This window comes from Anser brachyrhynchus (assembly GCF_964034855.1).
Source record: "Anser brachyrhynchus genome assembly, chromosome: 4".
In the NCBI taxonomy this organism is placed as follows: domain Eukaryota; kingdom Metazoa; phylum Chordata; class Aves; order Anseriformes; family Anatidae; genus Anser; species Anser brachyrhynchus.
In genome coordinates, this window is record NC_137698.1 from 67650634 (window position 1) to 67678345 (window position 27712).

At 37.1% G+C, this 27712-nt stretch overlaps 1 protein-coding gene across 12 annotated transcripts in view; it reads left to right on the plus strand.

Annotated features, from left to right (window-relative positions):
* Positions 1-27712, plus strand: part of SORCS2 (sortilin related VPS10 domain containing receptor 2) — a 553956-nt gene that overhangs the window by 460648 nt on the left and 65596 nt on the right. For all 12 annotated transcript variants that reach the window (XM_080592004.1, XM_080592009.1, XM_080592010.1 and 9 more), the window contains 4 exons: positions 6488-6667; positions 12343-12489; positions 13874-13976; positions 24244-24320. In XM_080592004.1, coding sequence (XP_080448130.1) covers positions 6488-6667; positions 12343-12489; positions 13874-13976; positions 24244-24320 — 507 coding nt within the window. The remainder of the gene's footprint in view (positions 1-6487; positions 6668-12342; positions 12490-13873; positions 13977-24243; positions 24321-27712) is intronic.

Here is a 27712-nt window from a genome sequence, read left to right on the forward strand (position 1 = left end):
TTCTCTGCTGCTAAAGCTAGATCAGAAGTGAGTAACTCATAGGAAGCAAATACCAAAATCAAGCCAAGAGTAGCAGGATTGCATTTGTGTTGTTAGATGGCTGCCTGTCCATGAAAACATGTTCCAGGGGACCCAGATCTGATAGGTATATGCAGCAATCCCTGTTGGGTTGCTTTCAGCCCAGAGTAGGGTTTTGGCAGCTACCACTGGTAGAGCAGTTCTGCTAAGGGGAACAGGGTGTAGCCCCATCCGTCATCACCCTTGTATTGCACAAAAGGTCCTGCAGCAATGATTGCCCTTGCCGGGAAGAGTGTGAATTTGAAGAGAATTGTGTTGGTTTCTGGTTCTTATTTGGGATGTTAAGTTATTCCCTAATGTGATTAACAGTAAAACTGGGAACTATTTCATTCTTCAGTTTAAGTGAAAAATGTCTTAAAAAATCTTGACCAAACCAAGAAATTTGCTGCAAGTCATGTTAGTTTTACTGTTGCAGTTTGGAAGAATTTAATTATTCTGAGTCCCTTTGCTAGCACTGGTAAATAAACTCCATTGATAATGATCTCCTTTTATCAACTGATACAAGACATTCATTGATTCTGCATTTGTTCATGCCAATTACAAAAACTCAATGATGGAGCAACTATATTGTCTGTTGTATCCTACTGCAATTCAGAAAGTAAAATATTTAGTTCTGAAAAGATATGATGTGGAAAAAGCTTATTTCATCTATCTTGATCTCTGTACGTCTTTTCTATCTTATGAAATAAGCACTAAAATGATTTTTTTTTAGGTAATTAAGATAAAAGAGAGTACATGGAGCAAATAAAAATAAAAGAAGAAAAAGAAATCTCATTACCTTAGACATAAGTGAATGTCTTTAATGTATTCATGGTAGCATGAATTTCCTATACCTGCTTTTTACCAACTCCATGTTTTCTTTTTATTTGATTAACACCTAGTGTTAGAAATACAGATAGTGGTGATATTTGAAGCAGTAGAGTTATTCCTTTCCTGGGAGGTGTCATGGTACCAGCAAGTGAACCTGTGCTGTAGCAGCCGTCACTCTGAATGGCTCCCAAGTCACACAAATCCCTTTAAGGTGGATTCAAGGAACTCTTCTTCACAGCATAGCTTGTTATTGATTTCTCTCCTTGTACCGTTTTACTCAGCCAGGCAAGGAAGATTAGGGAGATTATCTTTGGGATATGTGCCATCCAGTTACCTTGATTGTACTTAAGAGATTACAGGGGTATAAATGTGGTGCATCTGGAGGTCAAGGCTGAGACTACAGAGTTTTGAGTGCTTACATCTGTTGCACTTGTGATAAATTTACTCCTTATGATTCTCTGTTTAATTTTTCACTTGTTCAGGTTAAAGTGTACCCCAGCCTAAGCATTAACCATTTGCAGGGAAAGGGGTGGAATTTTGACATTGGATTAAGAATTATAAGATTTGAAAAATGAGAATTTTGAGGTTTTGAACCTTCCTTGGTGACTAAAGTGCCACAGTCCTGTCTATGTAGCACTATACAGCCTATTCTGAATCTTGCCTGCAGTGTTTCCATTTGATGACATTTCCTATGTCATCAGCACATTTTACACAAAGGAGCAGTGGCTTGCTCTATGATCCTTGTCATCTTTTATATCCTTCCGTCTTCAGGGTGTAATCCTATTTATTTGTGTCACAGGTTTTCTTAGCACAGTAATAAGTGCAGGTTTTCTTAGCAGTTAGTAACATAGTAAACCATATTGAGTGTTTCTTGAATATAAAATTCTAGAAGGTATTAGCAGTTTTAAAGGCAGTTGAGTTACTAAATGTAGATGGTACGTGGCCATATACAGTGAAAACAAACCGTTTCTCTTCCCTTCCTCCTCTAAACTTCTTGCATTCCTCCTACCCTCAGCTCTAAAAAACCCTGACTCTTAACTGTTTCTGCTTTTGAACAAAATAAAAAACAGACATTGTCTTTTTTAATGATGTTCCTATTTGTATGTGCAACATTTCAAGTAATCTCAGTAAGGTGTGTTTTTATTTTTCCCCATTTTCACAGAATCATAGACAATAGACATAGAAAGGATCTTGAGAGGTCCTCTTCCAAAGCATGATCATCTAAACCAATCCTGACAGTTCCTTGTCTGATCTACTCTTACCAGCTTCCAAGGATGAAAAGTACTTTACCTTCCTGAACATTTATCCTCAGTGTTTATGACCAGGCCCTACTATGGAAGAATTTTCTGATGCCTAACCTAAATCTCCTTAGCTGTGATTTATACTCACTGCTTAACTCCAGGTAGACACAAAACACAATTTATTCTGTGTTTCTCGGGGTGGCTGTTTACATTATTTGAAGGATGTTTTATGTCTACTTTCATCCATCCACAGAGAAACAACTGTGTGGACCCGACTGAGTAGTGGATTTTGGATCACTTTGTAGGGCTTCTTTGGTTGCACTGTAAACCTATCTCTGGCTCTGGCCACTGTTTTGGACCTATGAGTAGTTCCACAGATTTTTAGAGATGAAGATACATATATCTGTGCTTTCTGTGGGTATTACATTATACGTTAAAGAGAGGAAGATGAAGGAAATATTATGGCAATGGAATTTGCAGAATGTACTGCACAAGAAGCACCTTAGCAAACAGAACCAAGAAGTCTCATGGTGTTTGGGATAGTACAACTAGCAGTATCATGAGTATTCTAAGAGCAGCACGAGAGTTTATAACCTAAAAAGATGAGATAAAGCAGAAAGAAAGTTAGCTGGCTGGTCTTAGGAATTTTGTATTTGGGAGGGACAGTTTATTTCTCATACTAGTTACCATTGCTGAGCTTTGCAAAAATATAAAAAGAGATGGAGAGAAGTGGGAATGCTGAAAACATGGATGTTTGGTGAGCAAGACACGGAAGATCAGAATAGCTGACAAACCGGACTGAGCAAAAGCAAAAGTGGTAGGTAGAATGGGAGAAAGGATGTCCACGGAGTAATGGACATGCCGTAGAGGAAGCAACACAATGGTATGACAAACCTGGAGAAAGATTCTGCATGGGGACACCTAAAAGAGCACAGACTCTCATTTGAGCATGGAAATGAAAGGAAAGCACAGGATCTCAAATACTTAATGTATATATATAAAAAAAAAAAAAAGCACCTTGGAGATAAACAAAAATCAGAAATGTTTCAAATCCTGAAGTGCTGTAACATCAGTAAAGAAGGTCTTTATAAATGAATTTGAATAAATCACGTGTGAATAGCACAATTACAGGAAAATTACATGATCAGCAGGACTTTGAATAGCCTGCAGAATGTGGAGAGAGAAAACACAGTGTCCAGCAAGAAGGCAATTGCAACAGTCCAAGCATGAAATCATCACAGAACGAATGCTTTCCTTATAGGATCTGCTGAGATTACAGCCTAAGGCAGTATCTGTGGCCATGAATTAGGTAGAGCAATAAAAACTTGCATTCCCTGAATCAAGATATTTCCTCTTTTTCAGATGTCCTTACTAGTTAACTCTTTAGTGGTAGTAATTTATGTCTAGCAATATTTGCTGACGTCCCATTGACGTGAGCTTATCCTCTGTTGAACAGTGGGCAGTTGGGCTGATGGGTTGGACTTGGCACACTGAAGACCTGTTGTATTCCTTAATCAATTTTTTCTTCTTCTTTTTAAATTAAATTTTACAGCAATAGGAATAGTAAAAGAGAGACAGTATAGATTTCTTCCGGCTACATTTTAAACGGTCTGTGTAATTTTAAAGGATATTTAAGAATCAGTCATGAAATTTGCAGTTCTCCTTACTTTGTCAATTAATTTTCACAGGGGATTATGTCATAACTGTGGGCAGAAAGTGCTGTGCAGGATTAGTGCAAGGTAGTATAACTGAAGGACTGTTTTGCTTCCTGGGGAAAAAGAAATCACTGTGAAAAGAAATAGCAGTGAAACTGGAAATTTCCAGTAGAAATTTCTACCTTCCAGTAGAACTGGAAATCTGAAAGTGTAAATGATAAGTGAAAGGAGCAAACTTCAAGGAAGTGGAAGGGTGATTTCAGTTGCTAAAACCAGGATCTTATAAGTTCTTGCCTCAGAAAAATATACCATCAAAAAGGCTAAGTGTATGGGCCTCTTTCTTGATAACAGTCACAGCCAAAAGAGAAGTAAATTCCGTTTGTTGCAGTAAAATAGTCCAGTCTAACCCTGCTTTCACCCAATCTCTCCAGTCTTTCCAAAATTAATATTTCCGTTCAGCACCACACATTTTGGCTTTTCGTGTATTGCTTCCACTGGCTCTGCAGCTCCTACGACAGCCTGAGGGATGAGAACTGCAAATGAGCCTGTCTCATCTGCTATCCCCTCTGCCAGCAAGTGCCCCCCGTGCAGCTACTGCCACCACACGTGTACCTGGGGCAAGGAAGGGGCCTTTTCTGCATTCAGTAGAGTTCTGCATTTGTTTATGGGGCTGTATGGATGTGTTATTTTAATTACAAAATAAAGTAAATGATAATTTTGCTGCAAGCCCTGGCATCACAGAAGAGTAAGGGTTTTTTTAGAGGTTTACACGTAGAAGAAAGAAGAAAAGTACTGTATTTCTCACTCTTTTGTTTGAGTCTGCTTCACTTCTGTCTACTTATTGGGTAATCAGGGCAACTTTTCTCACACTGTAAAAGAAAAGGTGACTTCAATATTAGATGTGGTTTAAGACAGGAGATGAAGCACTGTGTACATTTAAGAGGCTTTTTAAAGAACCCATTGGGATCAGTTGAAGTGTTTTGCTGGCGTTCTTGCACCAGAACAGTTACTATTTAGTAACTTTCAGATGGAAAGAATCAAAAGTTCTGCCAGACTCCCTGCTTCTGAGTAATTTTTGAGTATAAGATAAAAAGAGATTCACTAATGGAACGTTAAACAAAAATCTACCGTAGTACAAAGTTCAACATGAAAGACTTTGAAAACAGCTCTGGGAGCTGTCATTGATAGAAAACTGCAGTTAGGTTCTTTTGTGTTGAGATGACAGATATGTTAAAAAAAAAAAATAAAAAAATCTTTAACTGCATGGTTAGTTAGTAAGTAACCATCTTTTGTTCATGTTAAAATCTTTCCAATGTACTCTTTTGTTTCTATTAATGCCTTTTTTGAATCTAAGTTTCTCAATCACATCGTGCATCTTGCCTGAAGTGTGACTGCCATGCTCTTCCAAGTATTCAGTGTTGCACATGCTCACATTTTCTGTAGTTTAAACTTGATTCTTACAGACTTAGTTTTATTTCTCTATAAGAAAGAGTTCTGTGAAGTATTGTTTTTGTTTTTTTTTAAAAAGCTGATTTTTTTTTCCCACTCATGTTCTCTTAACAGTTTTGGTAGCTTTATTTCCTATTCACTCCATCACTTTAGTGATTTTTTCGGTAATAAGGTGGCCAGAACTGTATACATAATATCAAGAAGGTTGTGAAGAGTTTACAAGCTTTCTATCTCTATGACTGGAAGTCATTTCATGTGTAGCCCCAACATCTGCCTTTTGGTTGCAATTTCCAATTACAAACTTAAGTCCTTTTCTTGTTTGTTAAGCTTAGTTCATTGATACCACTTCCTGATTTATTTCTTCTGTTTAATGTTATTGTTAAATTATTTTCCCCGGCTGTATAGTTTTTTTTTAATGTCTAAGAAGTTTGGAGTGGAGGAGATGGAGAAACTAAAAGAAAGCTGTTGCAATATCCATGCCTGAAATTCTTGAGAAATGAATGTAGAATGTTGACTCTCATGTTATTACTGTTGAATATTTGACTGAATCTTTCTACATTTGTCAATAGGTTAACATTACAGACTATAATATACATCAGCTGTGTGCATAATACATACTCCTTCCTCTGTGTGACTGCTGGAAACTGTATCAGATTGTCTTTGTGCTATATTATGCATTATCCTGGATGAAATAATTCTTAATTCTTTGAGTATCTGATGATTATTTTTTTAGGTTAGCTTTGTGTATGGTGTTATGAATCATACAGGTTTTATATCAACTGTCATCCAGAGCTTGGAAAATCATTCACTTTTCTTTCTCACCCATGGACCTAAATGACGTTGCTAGATTTGGTAGCTTTTTTTTTTTTTTTAATGTTGAAACCCAGTAGGTATGATTTTTATTCAATTATGTAAAAGCCAAAGCAGATTGCAGCTTTCACGCAGTCGTGATTTTTGGTCTTCACTAAGCTGGTTTGTACTCTCTCTGATAACCTCTATCCAGAAGGCAGTGCCTGACCACCCTAGAGTGGTGGGATGCAGTGTGCTGATTAGTACTAGACTGGGAGATTACTGTCACCTAGCATTCAGGTGCATTTTACCACCCCCCATGCTCCCTCCACTCCTTCTGGTATTCAGCTCTTCTTGTAGGCTTATTATTTGTTTTGTAGAAATGATGAAAAAGTGAGTAATTTCTCTCTCTCTATATATATATATTTTTTTTTTAATTATTTTATTATTTTTTTTTTTCTACAGGATTTACAGATAATCAGCACAGACGAAAACCAGGTATTTGTGGCTGTTCAGGAATGGTACCAGACAGACACATACAACCTGTACCAGTCTGACCCACAAGGTGTTTACTACTCCATCCTGCTGGAGAACGTCCGGAGCACAAAGCAACCAGAAGAGAATGTCCTGATAGATATTCTGGAGGTAGGCTTTTATCTCTTCCAGTGTCTGTAGTCTGGGTGGAGGTTTCATTCTTTTATTTTGATTAGGGATATAATTAATTTTATGTTAGTAGATTTTCACAGTTATCTTTAATGTGAAAAGACTAGGATTTCTTATTCGTTGATAGTGCATCGTTTCTATTTATGTTTTTTCTTCCTTCCCTTGTAGCGTGCTGTGGGCTCCAAGAACTAGATTGGGTTACAAGGATGTGCAAGACCAGAATTGGTCAAGGGTTTCTGTAAGATAGGAAATCTGGCAGTGTAATTTATTGTTGAAGTAAGAAGTATGTAGCTGCCTACATATGGCTCTAATTAGGTTCTTCTTGGTGTGGGAAAATGATAGTGGTTTTTTTGTTGTTGTTGCCTTTATCTCCTTCATCTTTGTTTAGCTTTTACTTATCAAATGGCTGTAGTAAAACATTTACCAATTACCAATGTAGGCACTGATTATTTTCTGTGTTGTCCCTATTTAGAAATGGGTCTTCTTAATGAGTGAATCTACACATTGTGTGTAGCCACATTCCCACAGGGTGATTTATCGAGAGCATTATTTTGCAGATCTTTGCTCCTGGTCACTCCTGCAGGAAGCAAAGCTGAAAGGGAGTCAGGTACTATCTCTTCTCCTTGCATAACCTGGAGCATGTAATTTCACATCACTTGTACGGAGATGCCATCCCTCACTGTCCTTTTGTCTACAAGAGTTATTTACTTAACTCAGTTTCACCAAGGATTTCAAGTGTTACTGAAGATATATTTGATAATGCACAAGAGGGAGATATCCTAGATTATTGTGTACACTCGATTAATTTGTAGGGTTGCATTAAAAAGAAGTTGTGCAAATGATAAAGAATAATTGAAAGACAATTCCATGTCTTTAGAGCTGCATTGTAGGAGGAAAAATTTATTTATCTACAGTAAGAAAGCCTACAGCTTTCAGATAGCCTGTACAATAAACAAATAGGTGTTCATCTTCTTTATTAAAAGTGATCATCTGATCATATCTACAAGTAACGTATGGATAATTTACACTGTATAGGTAATAAAGATAAGACGTTACAGTCCTTGGGATCAAGATAGTTTAGTCTTATTTTTGTTTGCTTGTTTTGTTTTTGTTTGTTTGGTTGGTTTGTTTATTCATGTTTGTTTGTTTGTTTGTTTTTCCCTTTGGACATCTTAATGCATGTATCCCAACCTGGGGACAGGAATCTCCATTGCAACACAGAGATGATCCTTGATGGTTGATAATTTCCAAAATTATCAAGTGTGTAATTCTCTTTAAAATTTGCACTGTCCTCATTATCTTTTGCTGACCTCACTTCATCTTTTACTTGTACATCTGCTATAAACTCTTTTACTTGTCTGTATTAATTTTCTCTTATACACTTTATCTTTTGTACCATATTTCATTTCTGCTCACATTGCAAATGTGAATGTGAAATAATTGTCAAATATTTCCATCATAGAAGAAAAAAAAAAAAAGGAAAGGAAAGGCAAAGTATTAAGTGACTACACAAAAGCAGCATGCCCTTGAAATTTGTATCATGTGCTGCCAAACTATGAACCAGTAAGGAATTTGACACAAGCATGTTTGAAAATACTACTTCTAAGCTGGATCCTGTTATGCCTCCTATACGAAAAAGAGCTATACAAGTGGCAGCATACATTCTTCATATTTACTTTCTTTCCTAAACAACAAATCTTAGGTATTTCAATTTTAATCACAAGCTTATGTTATATAGTTGTATTTTTTGTATTTCAATAATTGCTGCTAATAAACACTCTGGGACCATCTGAATACTGCCTCTTGGTTCCCAACTAATATAGAATATTATTCAACTGTTACTGAAAGAAAATCAAACAGTGCAGAAAATGATGTGTCACTGAATACACAGCCATAGCAGCAAAACCATTTATAAAATAGTTTTATGAGGCTTTTCAAAAATTGCTGGGGAACCACTAACCCCTGAACTGTTTTGAAAAATAGGTGCTCTGAGACCTAACCCAAAGGTCCAAGAAAAACCAAAGGAAAGACATTTTTGAATTTCCTACCTTGGGTAACTACTCTAGATAGCTTCTAGTTTTGTATCTTAGGTAACTACTGGGCTGCTCATCAAAGTAGCTGAGCACTCCCCAGTGCATGAATGTCCTCTTTCACATAGCACCTTATTTGCTGTATGTGACTCTTCCCTTTTTCATAGAAAGTTACTAATCTCATGGTGTTAGACTAGGGAACTGAATTAGAAAGTGCAGAAGAATTTTGGTACCTTGCCGTCACATTTGAATCCAGAAGGTAAATTTGACATATAGCACTTAAAATATTTACAGAGAGTCAGGTGTGAATTTACAAAGGTCACAAGACAAATACAATAGAAAATGCTATACAGGGAGAGAGGTATTTTAAAGCTGCCATTTTTATGTACTGTAATTTTTATATTTTGTTTGTTTGTTTGTTTTTTAGCCTAATACACCTCTCCAAATATCATACTTCTGAATTTTCTTTGAAGATACATGCCTGGAATCTCATTATTTCAGGCAGGGTTATGCCTTTCGTTCAACATAAAGCTGCTGAAGTCCTGGTCAGCTTTTATCTTTCAAAGCAACTGTGAGAATAGTTAACTGGGACAGAAGAATAAATTTTTTTCATGGCCTTTTTGTGCCTGATAGGATTCAAATCTCTATCTCCCACATTCTGGAGAGGAGAGGTTACCCTGGCCACTTGGTTAGGTTAGAGATGGGAGTGGGAATGGAAAGCATTTTCAGTCTGACTCTCACTGAATGATTATATGGAATGATTGAATATTCATTAAACAAGAATGAGAGAAGAAACAAAAATATTCATGATACATTGCTGGTTTTGCCATCCACATACGAAGAGGAAAACTTCAGTTGCAGTCCCTGATCTAATTATTGTTTAAATATTTAATAGTCTTCACTGCAAAAAACTGCATGCGCAGAAATTGAAAGCCAAGTCTACCTTTCCCAGCACATATTTGAACTGCTAGGCATTTCACTCATACTCATCTCTGTGCTGTCTTCAGAAGGTGGAATACATAATAAATCCCTAGCAAGCTGAAATATCTTTGAAAGTAAAGAATGCACGTTCCTTATTTTCTCCTTCTGTTTCAGTTTATCACCTGCACTGCCAAGTACCTTACTGTTATGTTTGACTGGGAGGTGATGCTGAGCTTCTAGCATCCTGGAAAAGTCAGTCGATCACATGTGCATGGGGTTTAAGTAAGAAAGAGTTCATCAGAGAGATGTAAAATGAGAGAGTAGCAAAAGATCTATAGAAAATTTGATTCTCTAGACTTAAATATATTTCTAGGTTCTAGGCTATTACTGTAACCAGCAGAACTCTCTTACTCCCTGTAGATTTCAGTCAAGAAAACAAAATAAATCATATATTTATGAACAGTAGGTATCAAGTCTGTAGCCTGCTTGTTTAGGTGCTTTCTCTTCAACCTAAATGTAGATCTTTTCTTAAATGAATGTCAAAGGGAGTTAATAAATTGTAGTGGGGAAAAAAAATTAAAAACAAATAAAAAACAAACAAAAAAAAAACAACTAAAAGCCAGTAAGTGTTTCTGATAAAAAGCAAATAGTAAGTCCAAGACTGAATCATGTCAGCAAGAGGCAAATATTCCTGCTCAAGCTGAGACCTGGCTGTCTTGTGCCTTTAGTTGAAATGACTGCTTCAGTGTTGCTACATGTTGCTATACTATGCTGTAAATGATGATACACATTTTTAAGTTGGTGTAAGTTGATACACGTTTTCTAGAATTTTTCCAAAATTCAAAAAACCTTGTAAATAATTGTAAGGTAAACAGGGGCACTCTTAAGAAAACCTTCAAACTTAATGCAAGATCTTACCTCACACCACTGGGTGGAATATTAAAATATTAAGTAAATGTCAGAATTTGCTGTCTTGTAACTAACACAAAGACATTACCACATTAACATCAACGTCAAGTTTTCTTTGATTTTTAAAATATTGACAACCTTTTATCAAAGGGGAAAAATAGGTAATGCTCACCATGACTGATGCTCTTGCACTTTATCTATATGACTCAAACTAGAATCTATAGAAATCAGAGCATTCTTAGGCAGAATGTTCCCATCTGGAGTCACTGCATTTTGCCCATGGAAGGTATCAGACATGTGCATGGCAAAGTTATTGTCACATAAGTGTCTTCTTGGTGAAAAAAATCCCAGGCCTTGGCCAGTCGTAGTTTTTTTGGTTGACTCTTATCGTGGAGGTGTCAGGGTGTTGAACTGAACAGGTCCTGGGATATTTATATATCTTAACTGGTGAGTCTTCTTTTAAACACTTCGTACTGATCACGCAGAGTACCAAAGAGCTTGAGTATACTTTGTTGTGTAATAACATAACTATACAAATCCCTAGCACCAGACCTTAGAAGGTGTCAATTGGTGTAAATACATTCATACTGCTACAATCTCACAGCCTGTGGTATATATGTGAACCCAGGTACTGTTTTTGTGGTTGTTTTTTGCTTGTAAGCAAAGGCAAAAGCCTGGTTTATAACTCAGAATTGCAGCAGGTATGGTACAAATAAGATTATTTTTAGCATAGATATTATATTGAACATCCTATAATAAAAGATGTGCTATATATTAAGGGCATTATTATATTGGTTTGGGTTTTGCCTCCATGGTAGTACCAGCAGTCATGGAAGGGAAAGGACACAGAAGCTGCCACTGGGAAGCATGAAGTCTTGGGCCTGATTGTCTTACCTTCCTCAGGAGACGGACTGGCATTAAGACCGATGTAATTCATTAGTAGGCCAAGGGTGCTTACAAAGGAGAGATACTCCAGTATATCTTGTCAGCACAGTGGGAGTTATGAAAGAATCCATAGAAAGATTCATATGGATTTTTGTTTGTTTCTTGCAGTTCATTTTTGTTGACTTTTTTATTAAATAGAAGGAAAGTCTCTTAAGATCAGGGATGATGCTAGGGCTAGAACTAAACACATTAAGGTACAAATACTCCCAAGGGCACTTCTGAAATATGATACACATTACCTTTGACACTCTAAGTTGTAATAGCTTTCTAACACAGATAATTTTGAAATAAAACAACTAAATGTTTCCAGGAAAAGAGAGAGCCTGTAACCTATTTTTTTTCAGAGGTTAAACCCATGGAGGGAGTTTGTGGAGTTAGGCTGGGTCTGGAATCATTTCAGATGCTTGAAAGGATATTTCAGTCCTCACTATTTCTGCCCCAGAAGATCTGTCTGCATTTATTTACTGCAGTGGATAAGTGTGCTTCCTAATTCAGTGTTATTTTCTAAAGGATGTTACATTATATTTTGTTATTTTAACCATTCTGTGTAATATTTATGTGATGTGGGTCACATGACTGCAGTGTAAAAGTCATGTTGCAGTTATAAATTGCTTCTGTAATTTGCAGAATAATGTTTTAGATATGTCCATGTTAAAAATAAAAATGCAGAAATGTATTAGGGAATTTTGCCAGTAGCGTAGAATATGACACTAAGGTATTATTCACTTTCCTAGTGGAGAAACTACCAGAGGTACACAGTTTAGAGCCACAAAAGAGCAGCTGATCAGCAGTAATCCTTGCTGAAAAAATGTGTATGTGCTGGTCATTAATGCTTTCTCATTTATGTTTCAGGTCAGAGGTGTAAAAGGAGTCTTTCTGGCTAACCAGAAGATTGATGGGAAAGTTACAACTCTAATAACCTACAACAAAGGCCGTGACTGGGATTTTCTAAACCCTCCAGACATTGATATGAATGGCAAACCGACAAACTGCAAACCTGTAAGTGGTCTTATCCTCTCTCTGAAGTCCACAAGGATTATTTGTATGGGCGGGATGTGCAGTAGTGCAGGCAGCCCAAGAGCTTTGTGCAGTGTTTACTAGCTAAATTAATAGACAAATCTACTTACATGACACGAGCACTGGTTTGGTACACTGTTAGTCCAGTCATCTTGTAGAGTGAGTCATGACTGTCTGTAGCACTGCAGAATATTTTAGAGCTTAGTTTGACACAAAGATGACATTTTTCTTGTGTGCCAACCGCACAACTCAGTTTCGGATAATCATGACAACAGTAAGTTGTGTCTGGGCATAAGGCATCGTCAGTCAAACATATTTTACCAATGCCTTTTTCTGTTTCCATCTTTCATGTTTTTGTTTCATCTTAATCCAAGATAATCTTGTTAAAGGGAACTCTTGCTTGGAAATAAACATCACAATTAATTGAATCAAAAAATCCTTTCTTTTTGTAAGAGGATGTTATTTCCATTTGCTTATGTGTCCCAGCTACCCATAATATTTTGTTCTTTGTTAGGCTGTGCTGAAAACCTTGTATTTTTCTCACTGTCTTTCTGCTCCTGGGGACTCCAAGCTCTGCGTTGCTGGGCAAAATAAATGCTTTCAGTCCTGCCACTGGCAGAGACCTGGTCCTTCTCCACATAGAAAGGGAGGGCTGGAGATGCTGGTTCCCTTCTGAAGGGAACAAGGCTGTGCTATACGGACTGCAGGCCCTGATCCTGAGCTCTCTGGGGTCAGTGGAAGGATGGCGGTGGAAGCAGCTCCCAGGCAGTGCTGGCTGCTTGCTCATGGACAGATTGCTGTGAACTTCACTGACAGCAAAAGTAACTTCCAAGTGCCACAGTAGAAAGAGCAAGAAACAGTAAGTTGCTTAGCAAGCAGAGGCGATGATCATCCAAAATTCATTAAGCTATTTTTCACATTGTTTTTTTTCTAAAAGAAAAATTTCAGTACATTTTTTTTTCATTTTTAATCATCATTTTAATTAATCACCTGAGACCAACAAACAAGTAACAATTGTTGCCATTGCTGCTAGTTAGTTTTTAAGCAGTTCTGTCACAAGGATTTTTTTTATACAATAATTTCATGCTGACTTCTATGAGTTTGCAAATCTTGTTTGTTGAGGCAGTGAAATACTATGGAAATTATCAGAGGACAGCAGAGGACTATGGACAGCATCAGAGATTTTTGTTAGATAGTTTAGGTTAATATTTTGGTCTGGACTTTGGCTCCATGGGAAACAGCCATTCTCTTTCTCTATAGAGACTCACATAGCTGAAGCTGCTCTCTGACTGAGCTTTCATTATCATATGAACTTAATTATTAACTTTTTTTTTTAACACCTGTCATCTTCTTCTTCCCCTACAAGCCTGATTGCTACCTTCACCTCCATCTCCGCTGGGCAGACAATCCATATGTGTCAGGAACAGTCCATACAAAGGATACTGCACCAGGGCTCATCATGGGGGCAGGTAAATGCATGAAATTATTTTGTAAGAGCTGGAATGTGGCAGGAGTTTTTTGCGTAGATCCAGTCTTTTGGATTGTAGCATTTATAGAGCTACAAACGTTAACAAAATTAGGCTTTCCCTGCAGAATATTCCTTTGTGGCATCCCTTTATCAAGCAATTTAGTAAAAGTTGAAGTCCCAAGAGCTCTAGGACAGATCTATAACAGTTGCCTCTATACATTATGCTTCTCTCAGCTGTGTAGTATCTCCTTCCCTATAAGTGCAGTATGAAGCAGTGATGGAGGCTGAAGGACTTGTCCTGCACTGTTTTTCTGTGGAAGGGAAAAGCCTTAACATCTCCTCCAGCGTGAATAATAGCACAGCAAATCCAATAAATTAATCTAAACAGTGGCTAAGCCTTTGTTCTTGAAGCTTACATAGAGATAGTTTGTCTTGTAATATTTGTTAATACCTTTCCACCTAAAGAGAGATGAAGTGACTGAGGCAAATGTGTCTTGGTGCTGGGAACAATGCTGGTTGTGTTTGCTTCGTTATAACATACATATTGTACCATGTTACTGTGAAGTGGAATTTAATATTCCAATGGAATTTCTTTTATTGACTACTCATCACAAAAAAAATTCACAAGTCTGTTTTACTTTGTACCCTTGTAGTTCATCTATTTATTTCTTTTGATTTTCTATTTCTTTGTTTCAAAAGTCTTGAAATGCTAACTGTTATAAGAGCTTTTTAAATCACATTATTTTAGTCTTATGTTCTAGATTATGTTTAGGTGAAATACACAAGTGTACTACTTATCTTTTCCTACAAATATATGTTTTTAATCAATAACTGTTTTTACCTTAGCTTATAATAGTGTCTTATAAAAAGGTTTCTAAATTGAAAATTTCCTAAGAATTTCAAGACAAGCATATTTGCTGTTGAATGAGAATGACAGCTCCTATTACTTTAACTGAAGATTTCAAGTGTTCCCTTAGTGTAAATGGAGTTCAAAATATTTTACTGGAGGCAGACCTACCTGGGGAAATGCTGCTATGTTTTTAGTGACAAGAATGAGACTAAGAATTTATACAGTGCCTTTGTAGTTACATTTCTGGGAAGTATCTAAGTAGGTGTTTAATTCACATTTAATATATTCCAATAATTCAGAAAATAACTTTCTTCTCAAGGATTTTCTTTTTACATAAAGGTACTCCTATTCTAATGTAGGTTCTTACTTGTAGCCTTATTATATTGAACCTGCACACTTTTTACTAGCATATTAAGCAGTAGTTTGATTAATGAGTCTGTTATTTCCACTTCTTTTTTCTCTGTCCTTGCATTATAATCTGATGTAGTAAACTGATAGTTTTTGAGATCTTGTTTTTTTTTCATTCGGCTGGGTTTTGTGTGTATTTTTGAAGTGCACAGTCCTGAGATATCAGGGATGGCAGGTTGGAGAAGAATACTTTGCCCTTAATTCCTTCCTAGAGTGCATTTCCTAGAAAAAAAGACATGAGGAGTGGCTGAGGGAACTGGGATTTACTCTGGAGAAAAAGGAGGCTGTGGGGAGACCTTACCGCTCTCTACAACTACCTGAAAGACAGTTGCAGTGGACAGTGTGACGGTCTCTTTTCAGAGGTGTTAAGTGATGGGATGTGAGGAAATGGCCTCAAGTTGCACCAGGGGAGGTTTAGATTAGATGTCAGGAAGAGTTTGTTCATGGAAGGGGTGGTTAGATGCTGCAACAAGCTGCAGAAGGAAGTAATGGAGTCCCCGTCCCTGGAGGTATTTAAGAGATGTGTGGATGTGCTGTTTTGGGACATGGCTTAGTGGTGGGCTTGGTAGTGTTAGGTTGATGGCTGGACTTGAGGATCTTAAAGGTCTTTTCAAACCTAAATGATTTTATGATTCTGTGACATTATATCACTGTGACTTTGTTTTAGCATATCTGGTAGGTAAACTTACCAACAGCTTTCTTCAACATAAGGAAATGTTCTTTCTAATGTCATCCAGATATCATTAAGAACTAGACTGATTTGTTAAATTTGACTTGATTGTTGAGCAACCTCTAACAGAATTGAAATGGTAGAGGTACCACCACTCATAGCAGCTGGCTAAAAAGATGGGAAGAACGGTGTGAAAGTACAAAAAATATTTCCAGGAATAGGGCAGTACATCCTCTCTCTGGTAAAAGGTCATGTAGTTGTAAACAGAGCAGAAGGACTTCTTAAAAATATCAAAGAGAAGCTGCATGCCCCTTGTAAACAGATGACCTGTCTCAGCTCAGATTTTGACTTGCATTTGTATTATTTGGATGCTCAGATCATCTAGATTCAGTGCACATCTTCAGTCTTATCTGGAAAACCTGATATTCTTGTAAACTTACCTTCTTATCAGAAATATTTTATATACAACGAGCTTGTATTTCTTCTGGACTGATTCTCAACATTGATAATCACATGCAAATCAACAGAAGTACTAGTTTCTTAGCACATACAGAAATCAGATTATTTGGGCCACATCACACACTGTTGCAATTTTACTGTTAGATTTAGTGAGAGCACATCATCTGGAAATGGCAGATGAGAATGAAGATCCAGGAATGTCAGTTGATCACAGTGTGACTACAAACCATGAGTGTGTTGTGCTGTGGAAGAGGGAAATGTATTCTGAGGGTGAAGTAGGTAAATAATTGCCAACAGAGAGAGGGAAATATTAATACTCCGGCAAAATACTGTACTAATAACAGCATGTACAACTCTGATAATCAATTTTCAGGACCAATGAGCAGGTGCTAAGGACTACTTGGCAGTTGATGGAAATAGAGGTTCTATTTACATGGAGATTCTCATTAGCTGAGAAAAATAAAGGCTGGTAAAGAATCTGATTTTTCTTGAAAGTGTAACCATGGGGTAGAAACAAATGTCCGTAAAGAGATGCTTAATGTATGATGTAAACAACTGGATAAGAACTGGAAATCAGAGAAAGTTTCTAACCATAAGAGCAGTGAAACTGCTTCTCTCAGTAAGAGCAGTGCGGTTACTAATCAAAAGGCCAAGCCAAAATAATAATGATAACAACAATAATAACAATAATAATAAAATCCTTTAAAATGGAGTTGGGTACATTATAGAAACATTATATAACACGCTTGTAACAGTTGAAAACCTGACCCTTGACTTGTGGATAGATTTGATACTATGCTTGAAAATCAGAGCACAGAGACTACTGAATATTGTTTTAACTTAAAAGAATAATTAAGTGGCAAACAGCATTAAAGCCTTGAGCATTTGGGAAAAATGCAATAATATGATGTTAAAATTGCACCTTTTCAAACTCACATTTACAAGTGAAAATTGCACTCTATTAAAGTTGCATAAATAGTTATGAGGTATGTATATTTGTAGCTTATAAATATATATCTAAATTGTGCAGACTAATATTAAACTTTATAGCTGCATTTTAAAGTGTTCTTTCAAATAACTGGCTTGCTCCCTTTAAGAAATGTAATAGGATTTCACACTTACATTTGATTTCTGTGCATTTTAATCTTGGCAGCAGCTTTTTTTTTTATTTCACAGCATCAGCTATGAAATGTGTGTCAATTGACGTGTAAATTTTTACTATAAACTTGTGAAAGACTTTCCTATGAAAAATGTTTAGAGAAGTGTAGATTTTTCAGGTGCTAGTTTACTATAATTCTCTGCTTAGCCTCCAATCCAGATGGCAAGTCAAGCAAACAGTAAATTTTGCACTTTTGTGTGAATTCAGGAAGTGATGGAAAGTTCAGTTTACTTTTTGTCGTGTCTGGCCCAAATACATTGCATGCATCGTGATAAATTTATATAGTTTTTCACCAAAGTAGCATACCGAGCTGCCACTACAAAAAGGATGAGATAACAGGGAGATGACAGAGCACTTCCTAGTGCTCTTCGCAGTGAAGATCCTGCAATTCCTAAAGATTTTTCTCATGTCAACATGTCCCTTGACTTTGTGTGAATCACTCTCTCAGCTAAACACTACTTCAGTTTGTCAAGCAAAAACAGCCTATCTGGGACATTGAAACACAAATTGGTCACATGCTTGTTCTACACTGACTGGTAGTTTACAAACTATGAATTTTTAGCTTGTTCATTGGCTAAAGAGATGCTATGGATGTATTGATTACCAGGCAATGCAGGTAAGGTGCATTCCTCTTTTTGGTGCAGGTATCTGTCTGTATGTTAAATTTAAACATCTGGAAAATATTTTCCGTATTTGAAGGATTATCAAAGTGTTGCATGTGGGGATTATTTCTTCTCAGAGTAAGCATGTCTAAAATCACATAAAAAATATGGGTAAATGCAGTGATAAGTAGTGGTTAGAACACATAAATCAGTAGTAAATTTTAAATGAAGTTAATCTCCTATATTTCTGTGACCCAGCAGGAACCTGCCAAAATGCCTGAGCAATGAAAAACTCTAATTAGCTAACTCTTTTGAGGTCTGCATATGTTTTCACAACTATACCACAATTCCAGAGAGTTTAGCTGTCCACTGGCCATCATTAAAATGCATTATTTTCTTTCAGAAATCAGATCACTGCCAACTGCTAATCTGACGTGCAAAATTATGAGTAGCTTAGATAAATATGTGGGACAGTAGTTGGTGCCCCTGTAGCCTAACTTGCAGGCCTGCCACCCCTGCAGGGATGGAATGTGATTTTACCCATTTACCTTACCTAATCCTTTATTCAGGAAAGGTAAAGGGAAAGCATAGGCGTGAAGATTTACTATATCCCAAAGCACAGTTTGAAAAGGTCTTTAAGAATGCAAAGAAAGGTTTTTTAAGAATGCAAATAGCAGAGATGAAAGAAGACTGTTTAATCAAAAAAAAAAAAATCTGAAATTCTTAGCAAAATGTTTCCTTGTGTTTCCTAAATTCAGCAAACAATTTGTCAGAACATAACAGCAGAGCCATACTGGTTCACACCAAGAGTCTCTAGCACAATATCCTGGCTCTGTTGGCAGCAAAAGCTTTTGGGGAGGTAGTTAAGAATGGTGAAAGTGTGTATTGTAACCCGGCCCTGATTTGGGAGAAAGCACACACACAGGAATGTTTCTGATAAGTTGTATGGAAAAAAAATCTACCATGGTTAGGTTCCCTCACCTACACAACGCACTGAAACTGTCATACTTTGGCTTTTCACCCTCAGACACATCCATCACGACCAGGGTCGTGCTATGACACATCCTCAGTTTCATGACACAAGAACCCCATTTTCATGGCCTATAACATAACCCTCATGTTCTTTTAGGTAATTAGAACCCCTCAAAAAAAAAAAAAAAAAAAGAACAAAACAGCAACAACAACAAAGCAAAAAATCCTCACACACACACACAAAAAAAATCTACTGTGGCAGTACCACCTGGTGAGACCTTGGGCTGTGTTATACGCTGTGAACATGGGTGAGTGATGCCAGCTGGCCTCAGGGCTGCAGGATCATCTCTGTCCTTCCCTTATTTTAATGTATGTATGTAGTTTGCAATAATGCCACCTGGTCATTAGGAATAAAAGATGAGGCAATACATTGAAAATTGAATAAGAAATGAAGAAAGCAAAGTTGAAACACAGTCTCAGTAATTGAAGGGTCATCTTTTCTATTTTGTCATTTAGCTGCAGAAAGGACAAAATAACCCAGGTTTGAGAAGGTTCTGTACCACAGGTGAAAGTTTTAAGACTAGGTGGCAAAATACTGTGTTGTGTGTCGGAGGATTTTTCAGGCCATTTAGATCATCAAAAAAATATGTTAGAATGATACCGATCACAACTCTGGCTAACATAGTCTGAAGCTGGTTACCTACACAAGATGCAGGACCTTTTCCAGTATGAAGCTGAATTGCGTTCAGTATATTATTACGTTTACTTGTTACCACAGATGGATTTTGAGATCTAACACAGACCCAATAAAATGATAAAAGGTTTCCATATTGTAGTGGCACATCTGAAGAGTTACTTTGGACTTTTACAGCTATAGGAAAGATTTTGGAATGATTCACTGATATTTGTGGATTGCGTTACTGTCAGAACACATCAGTGTGTGGCGGGTAGCAGAGTGGTACTTATGAACTGCTCTTTTTGGGGTAAGACATTTAAAGTCTTTGAATTGTTGGCTTTTAGTCTTAGGGCTGAGTATAATTTGGCTATTTCTCACCTTCTGCATCGCTTGATTGTGATGTCAGTTGTGCACATGTGTTACTGGCTGCCACACTTATAGTTCGTAATTCCACTCAGATACAGCACGGAAACTTTTAGGATGTTTCAGCTGTGTTTTCTGAGTGCTTGTATGACTTTGCAGTCATTTGTTTGCAATGTTGTTAATGTCAGGATTTTTTTTTTTTGTTTGAAGTGAATTGGAGCTGTTGCAGAGGAGTTTATGGGGTGTTATTATGTATGCTTTGTCTAGTTAGCAGGTTTAATTCAGTAATGTGACACTGTGAGGTAGCTAGAGCCTTGAAGTTAAAATGTGCACTCAAAAATAACAATCTGCTGTATCTTTGAAGTTACATTTTACTAGAATATAGAAAAATAGAATAGAAAATAGAGTAGAATATAGAAAAAAAAGTTAAACCAATGTAACTATTTAAATACAGAACTCTTAGCTCTTTCGTGACATAGATTAAATAGAAAGATTTGAAAACAAAACTGTGGTGAGTCCACTTTTTTTTTTTTTTGAAGGACTTGTCTCCATTTGTGATGCAGGTTTCCTGCTTGCTGTTTCTCCTGTTTTTTCCTTCCCAGTCCACAGAGACTGTTTTTCAACAAGTACCCATATATAGTTACCAAATAGCAAACTGCAAATAAATTGAAAAGAGTTTTCTTATATGCTTGCAGACTTGACTTTATAAAGTTTGCAAAATTAATGGAATCACTTCTAAAAAAAATCTGGAGGTAGTAGAAATTACAGCCTTAATTAATGCACAGAGCATTATTACATCAGCAATCAGAAGTCCTTGCAGGCATCACCTCTGTTTTTTTGTTTGTTTGTCTTTTTGTTTTGTTTTTTTAACCCTTGAACTGGGGATGGACTACTTTCAAAGGTCAAAGAGCAGTGCCTTTTCCCAAAGCAGTACACCAGCCTCCATGCCAAGTTTGTCATCAGTTGTGTTTTTTGACAGAATGGCATTTCTCTGTAAGTACAACTGAGTCCAACGTCTTTTATTCATTTACCAAGAAAAGACAATACAGGTAAAAACAAAGCTAGGAGAAGTCAGATCTGTCTTGTTACAGAGCTGCAATTACAAAGCTTTTGCTAATATCTTTGTCATTAGCATATCAGCTGGATGTAAAAGGCTTTCTAATGAAGCAGAAGTTGATGATGTTTAGTTTACAGACTAATTCTCCATTAGCTAAGGCAATTTACCACTGCACTTTTTAAGGTGCATCTCCATATCACTTCTCAAAATAAAGATCGACTCATGTAAGTAGAGTTCAGTAAAAGGTAAGACAGAATAATTGGCATTTATCCAAGAGCAAAACTAACAATGCAATCATTAAAAGGTATCTCTGCAAAGAAAGGTGTAGACTGAAAGAAATACTTTGCATCCTAGCAAGAAAATAAATATTTTGATCCCCAGCTATCCCAAAGAAAAAATTCTGTAATTGCAGAATCACAAGCATTTACAGGAACATATGCCAGTGAAAACTGTATAACGAAAGTAAGAATAGCAATGAAAATGAGAATATCAAAAGAGTAAAGAAATATATATTTTGTTTAAACAGCAGACCAAATCTCTCTTCCCTTCCTACAAATCCTGAGAAGATGTTTTCTCATTCACACCTCCTTCTAGTGGCCAGACTGATCTTTGCTACACAAAACTGATGGAATCTGGTCCTACTTCCCTATAAGAGCTTCAAGGCTCAGGAAAATCAGATCAACCTTCCTGATCTTTGCTGACATGGGTTTTTAAGGTTCAAAGTGATGATAAAGTGAAAATGGCTATAAACCAAATAGTTTTATATAAACTTAAAATTTGGGAGGAAATATAACTGAACTCAAAGGTGAAGCTTTCATTTTGCATCTGTATCATTTGATAATATTCAGGACTTAACAATGTTTAATTGTTTTTTTTGTTTGTTTGTTTGTTTTGTTTTGTTTTTTTCTTATACTGGAAGTTCTGCCTGCATGAAATGTGTTTGCAACTTACTGTCATTTCCATCACTGGGGTTTCATTTTGAATGCTGGTATCATGGGGCCTTTCTTAAATCTAGACAGCCTTATGTGAAAGCAATAACTTTGTTGTGAAGCCAACTGATTGCTCTTACTAGCCCAGCTACATGGACCACGTTGGTAGAGACAGCTGTGGGAAGGTGAGATCTCCTGGTAAGGCCCCATGGCCTCGTTGCTGATGTGGTGCTAGGCCATTTTTGAAGACAGTGATTTTTTCAGGCAAGAAATAGGGGCTGTTTACTCCACAATTACCTGCTTCGTTTTCTTTTTCCTTCTGGCTTGGTACAACTGCTGTCACATCCAGTAGCAGCCATGAGGGTCATCTCTGCACTTTGAGTCTAAGTTGGTTTTGGCACATTTTTAATCTTACTGGTCTTATCATAGAATTGTAGAAGGGCTAAAGTTGGAAGGGACCTTAAAGATCATCTAGTTCCAACCCCCTGCCATAGGCAGGAATACCACCCACTAGATCAGGTTGCTAAGGGCCTCATCTAACCCAGCCTTCAACGCCTCCAGGGATGGGGTAACCACAGCTTCTGTTCCAGTTCCTCACCACCCTCTGAGTGAAGAATTTCTTCTTAATCTCTAATCTAAGTCTCCCCTCTTTTAGTTTAAAACCATTCCCCCTTATCCTGTCATTATCTGATTGAGCATTATCTGATTGAGCTCCTTCTTTTTTATATGCCCCCATTAAGTACTGAAAAGCTGCAATATATATATATTCATTATATATATATATACGCTTCATCCATACAAGCCTGGCTCTTAGATGAGTATTCAGTCCCCATCACCTTCATTCATACTATACCGACCTTATCAAATCTCCTAATGGCTTACAGGAACAGGGTTTTATTTTCAAATTGACACAACCAACTAAATCTGTGCTGAACCACTCAATAAATTGAGGGCATGGAGTTAGTTGGGAAGAGGAAAAAGCAAGAAGGATCTTCTGAAACAGTTGATGCAGTTGAAGGAAATGAACAACCTCCTATAAATTCGCTGATCCTACTTAAAAAGTAGCATAATCTTATCTAGGCTGTATGCATGGTTAAATAATGTAGTTAAACTTTTAAGTAATGAAACACATGCAGTCTTGATGGTCTAAATAGAGTGTGTATTTTGAGCAGTAAGCAGAGTCATTCCTCTCTGGAACCTTTCAGCACTAATGACTACACTCTGTCAAGACAGATCTGTTTTGGTGGTAAAAACAGCTATTTATGTAACACAAATGAAATTTCATACTGCTAATCTAATCTCAAGTGTTTTGCTTCCTCATCTCTTCTGCTTAAGAGAATCTGATAACTTTTGCCTTTCTTTTTACTGCAAAAGAACGCAAACCATATATTTAAGTCAAAATCCCCTGAAGGACATCATTTAGAAGGAATAGCATGCACTACAACTGTCTGGTGATTCAATAGTTTGCCGTTTGAAACAAAAAATGTTAAAAGATGGAGATCTTGCTATTTGGGATTGCATCTTCTAAGATCTTGTTTCACAAGCTCATTTTAAGACTTTTGTTTGCTAGCTGCTGCTCTTCAGTGCTATTTTTAAAAATATTCCATAGCTTCCTGGTGAATAATTAGGTAAATTAAGTAATTCTGCTTGAGACTTGCATTTACAGAGCCTTTCAGATCCCAACCCCCCTCTTTTCAGTGTTACATACTTATCCTGATTCTGATTTTTTTCTACCATTCCATAAAGTCTTGCAGAAAACATTTTTTATTTTAACAATTCAGTATGAATAATTTTACATAATGTGATTAAGGTATGGCTTCTGAGTTGATGTGCATTTCATACTTGCATCTTAAATACGTGTTCTTTTACCAATTTTTTAAGCATGCAAGAACAAAACTAAAATGTTATTTTGGCCTGTATTTTAGTACAGTTAAACTTCATTGGTCCCACCTATAGACATCTAGCACTGTTAAAAAAAAAAAAAAGTTAAAAAGGTGCGCATATGTTTTTAAGAGGCTCTAGCAATCATCTAAGTTTAATTCTTACTCTGACTAGTGTCAGAATGGGATCCAATCTCTCTTGCTAACTGGGTGGCACCCTTGTTTCCTTCTCTTTTGTGACAGGTAACCTGGGGTCACAGCTGGTTGAGTATAAAGAAGAAATGTACATCACATCTGACTGTGGGAACACGTGGCGTCAGGTAGGAAACAGAAACAGTCAAAGGCAACTGGAAATATTTTTAATTTAACCAATATGATGTATTTTGTAATGATTAACTTATTTTCATACACCCACTCTTTTGAGGTAGGTGGCTATTATTATTCCCCTTTCGCTTGGAAACTGAGAGATTAAGGAGGTGATTTACAAAGACTCAAATTGGTTAGGCTGTCAGGTTCTGCTGAAACAAATATTTTGGTCTCTTTACAGAGCTTGCAAATATATTGCATAAGAAACGTGCAGTCCATTTAGGTTTTTTAATAGTTTCAGTAATCTTCCTATGCTAATGATGAAGTTGACTTGGCTAAATCTTGCAGTACAAATATTCCAAGCTGAAAGACGTGGTTTAGGTAGAAAGGGAAAAATTCTACTTCACAGTTAAAAAATGGTATTTAAGCTTAAACTTTGTTCTCCACTGAAAATGAAAAAGCAAAAAGAGATTGAAAAGAACAATAAACCTTTTAATGTCTTTTAGTATGATTTAATCAGTTATAGGACTACAATCATTAAAGTATTAAAAAAAAACAAACAACAAAAAACACAGTCTTGTAGTAGTTGAAATGGCATTTGATTTTTGGATGTCTTATGCTTCCAGTGCTTAGCGTTGATTTAAGCATTGTACCTTTGTTATTCATTTTATCTTAAATTGCTCTGTCTCAGCAATGATTAATCATTGGGATATTTTCTTTTTGAGTGTAAATATCAACAACAGTAATGATCATAAGGCATGATCAAGTTCTCTAAACTACTTCTGATGTATATTCAGAAAAAGAAGGAAAAAAAGCCCTCAAAGCTCCAAAGTGTGCATCAAAAAGTCATTTGATTTCTGTTAAAGTGGTGTTTTAGTGTTCAGCTGAATTAAAATTCAGTCGTGTTATAATCTAAGTACAAGTAAGTGTGAAAATGCTCTCACTAGTGTTGTTGAGATAAAAAGAGCAAAATACAGACATTTTCTTATATTGCTGTTGCAGGGTGCCATTAATACTCCACAGAAGGGCTTTTTAAAAGAAATATATTATTTTTGTCGTGATAATGTCCTTCGAGTTTTAAAAGATGAGAGTTCATGCCAAAATCTTTCTTGTATTCTAGCAGATGATAAAGAGGTGGTTAAATGCAAAAGCCTTCCAGGATTTACAGCCTGTACTATGTTATCTAATACTTAACAGAGGTCTCTCTAATATTTTACCATCACCATTTTCCAGAGTTCTGTAGTCTTGATGGGGTGAAAAACAAGACAGAAAGAGAAAAAATGATCAATTTTGTATTTTTGCTGCTTTTATTTGTGAGGCACTCAGGCAAATGATCTGTGATGGAACTTGACCTTAAGATAACCGATCAAGCTGTAAAACCAGCAACAAACTGATCCTCATTATGACAGTCAAAATGAAAAACACCATTGCTTGCTTGATTTTAATTAAAGCTGCTATGAAACCTTTGAAAGAGCTTACTCAATATTTGTGATCAAAATAAAAATTTAGATTCAAGTGAAATGATATGGGAATTATTTAGAGAGTAAATTACAGGTCTCCTGTGCTGGCAAAAGGAGAGCAAAGCTCATGTGTTGTTACAATTCCGAAGGAGGTTTTAAGTCACTGGCTTAGAAACCTTGCGGCTGTGGTTGGTGAGTGCCCAGCACCTTTTTCACGCTCCACACATGACATTGCAGAGCTGTCTGCAAACTCTACTAGAAGAAAAGCTATATGTGTTTGTGTAGAGTGAAAGAGCAACATAGAAAAGTAAATATAAAGAACCTAGGAGAAAAGGCAGTTCAAGGAATTAAATAAAAGCTTTCCTGAAGTCATAGCAATATTGGCACTGAGACTTATAGGAATATAGGACAGGGAGGAAGGTCAAAGATTGTGTAATCCTACCACCTGCTCTGAAGCAACATCAAACGTACCAGGAACATCTTTAACAGAGATTTGCCAGATCTATTTGTTAAACCTTCACTGTAGAAGATTCTGTAGTCTACCTATGTGCTGTTTCACTGTTCTTCATAGATTTTTCTGAATATTTAGCATAAGCTGCTTTTTGTGCTGCTTTGCATATCCTTGTTTTTTGTGGTTGTTCTTGCAGTTTCATAAATTATGCAAGGTAAGCTGATTTATTCCTGTCTTTGGAGAGCAGTGGTTTCCTGTCAGCTTTAAATAACCTTTCAGATGTTGAAAGGCAATTATGTCTACCCATAGCATAGGTTGTTGATGGTTGGTTTTTTTTGTTTGTTTGTTTGTTTTTTCCTCTCCCCTCTGGAAGAAAAGCCCTCTCAAATCCACCAATTTTCCTAATGGATCTAGTTTCTAAACTGCTTTTCCCCTTTGTTGCTCATCAGCTGGACTATCTAATACGACGGCTCTCCCTGAAGCATGGTAAAACCGGATGCAAAATTACAAATTTTATCATTACTAAACAGAATTAAATGCCTGCCCTTGCTGTCTTAGCATTTCTGTCACCTTATTTCAGAAGATCTCTCTTTTTTGCACTAGCATCATATTGTTGACTCAGATTCAGTCTGTGATTTGTAACAGGGACCAGTCCCTGAGTTACTGAATTTGTAGTGCATCCCTAGGTTAAAGAACATCTATTCATCATTTTTCTTCAATTTCTTAACTGATTTTATACACTTGGAATGATTTCAACTCAACCTGTATTTCCATAGCTTGTGTATGGTAATATTACATGAGAATTCAGGAAGACTTACTATGAGTCCCATTCATGGCAGGATGTATAGCTAGCGTTGATAGGCAGAAATAAAAATACCCTGTGGTGGTTTTACTCGGGTGGGCAGCCGAGCTCCACCGCAACTGCTCTCTCACTCCCCCTCCTGAAAGAGGAACAGGGAGTAAATACGATGAAAAGGGCTCAAGGTTTGAGATAAGGATGAGGAGATTGCACAGTAATTACCGTGAATGGCAAAACAGATTCAGCATAGGGAGATAGTAAGATTTATTGCCTATTAGTAACAAGGTAGAGAAATGAGAAACAAAGGAAAGAAACCAAAAGCACCTTCCCCCCCATCCACCCTCTTCCACCTCCTCCCCCTGAGCGGCGCAGGGGAATGAAGGAATGGGGGTTATGGTCAGTCTATAGCGCTTCTTCGCCGCCGCTCCTTCTCGGTCACTCTCGTCCCCTGTGCTGTGGGGACCCTCCCACGGGATGCAGGCCTTGCTGAACTGATCTGGCATGGGCTGCCCACAGGCAGCAGCTCTTCAACAACTGCTCCAGATGTGGGTCCGTACCACGGGGTCCATCCCTCAGGAGCGAACTGCTCCAACCTGGATCCCCCACGGGCAGCAGCTCCTGCCAGGTCACCTGCTGCTGCGTGGTCTCCTCTCCACGGGCTACAGGTCCGGCCCGGAATCTGCTCCAGCAGGGGTC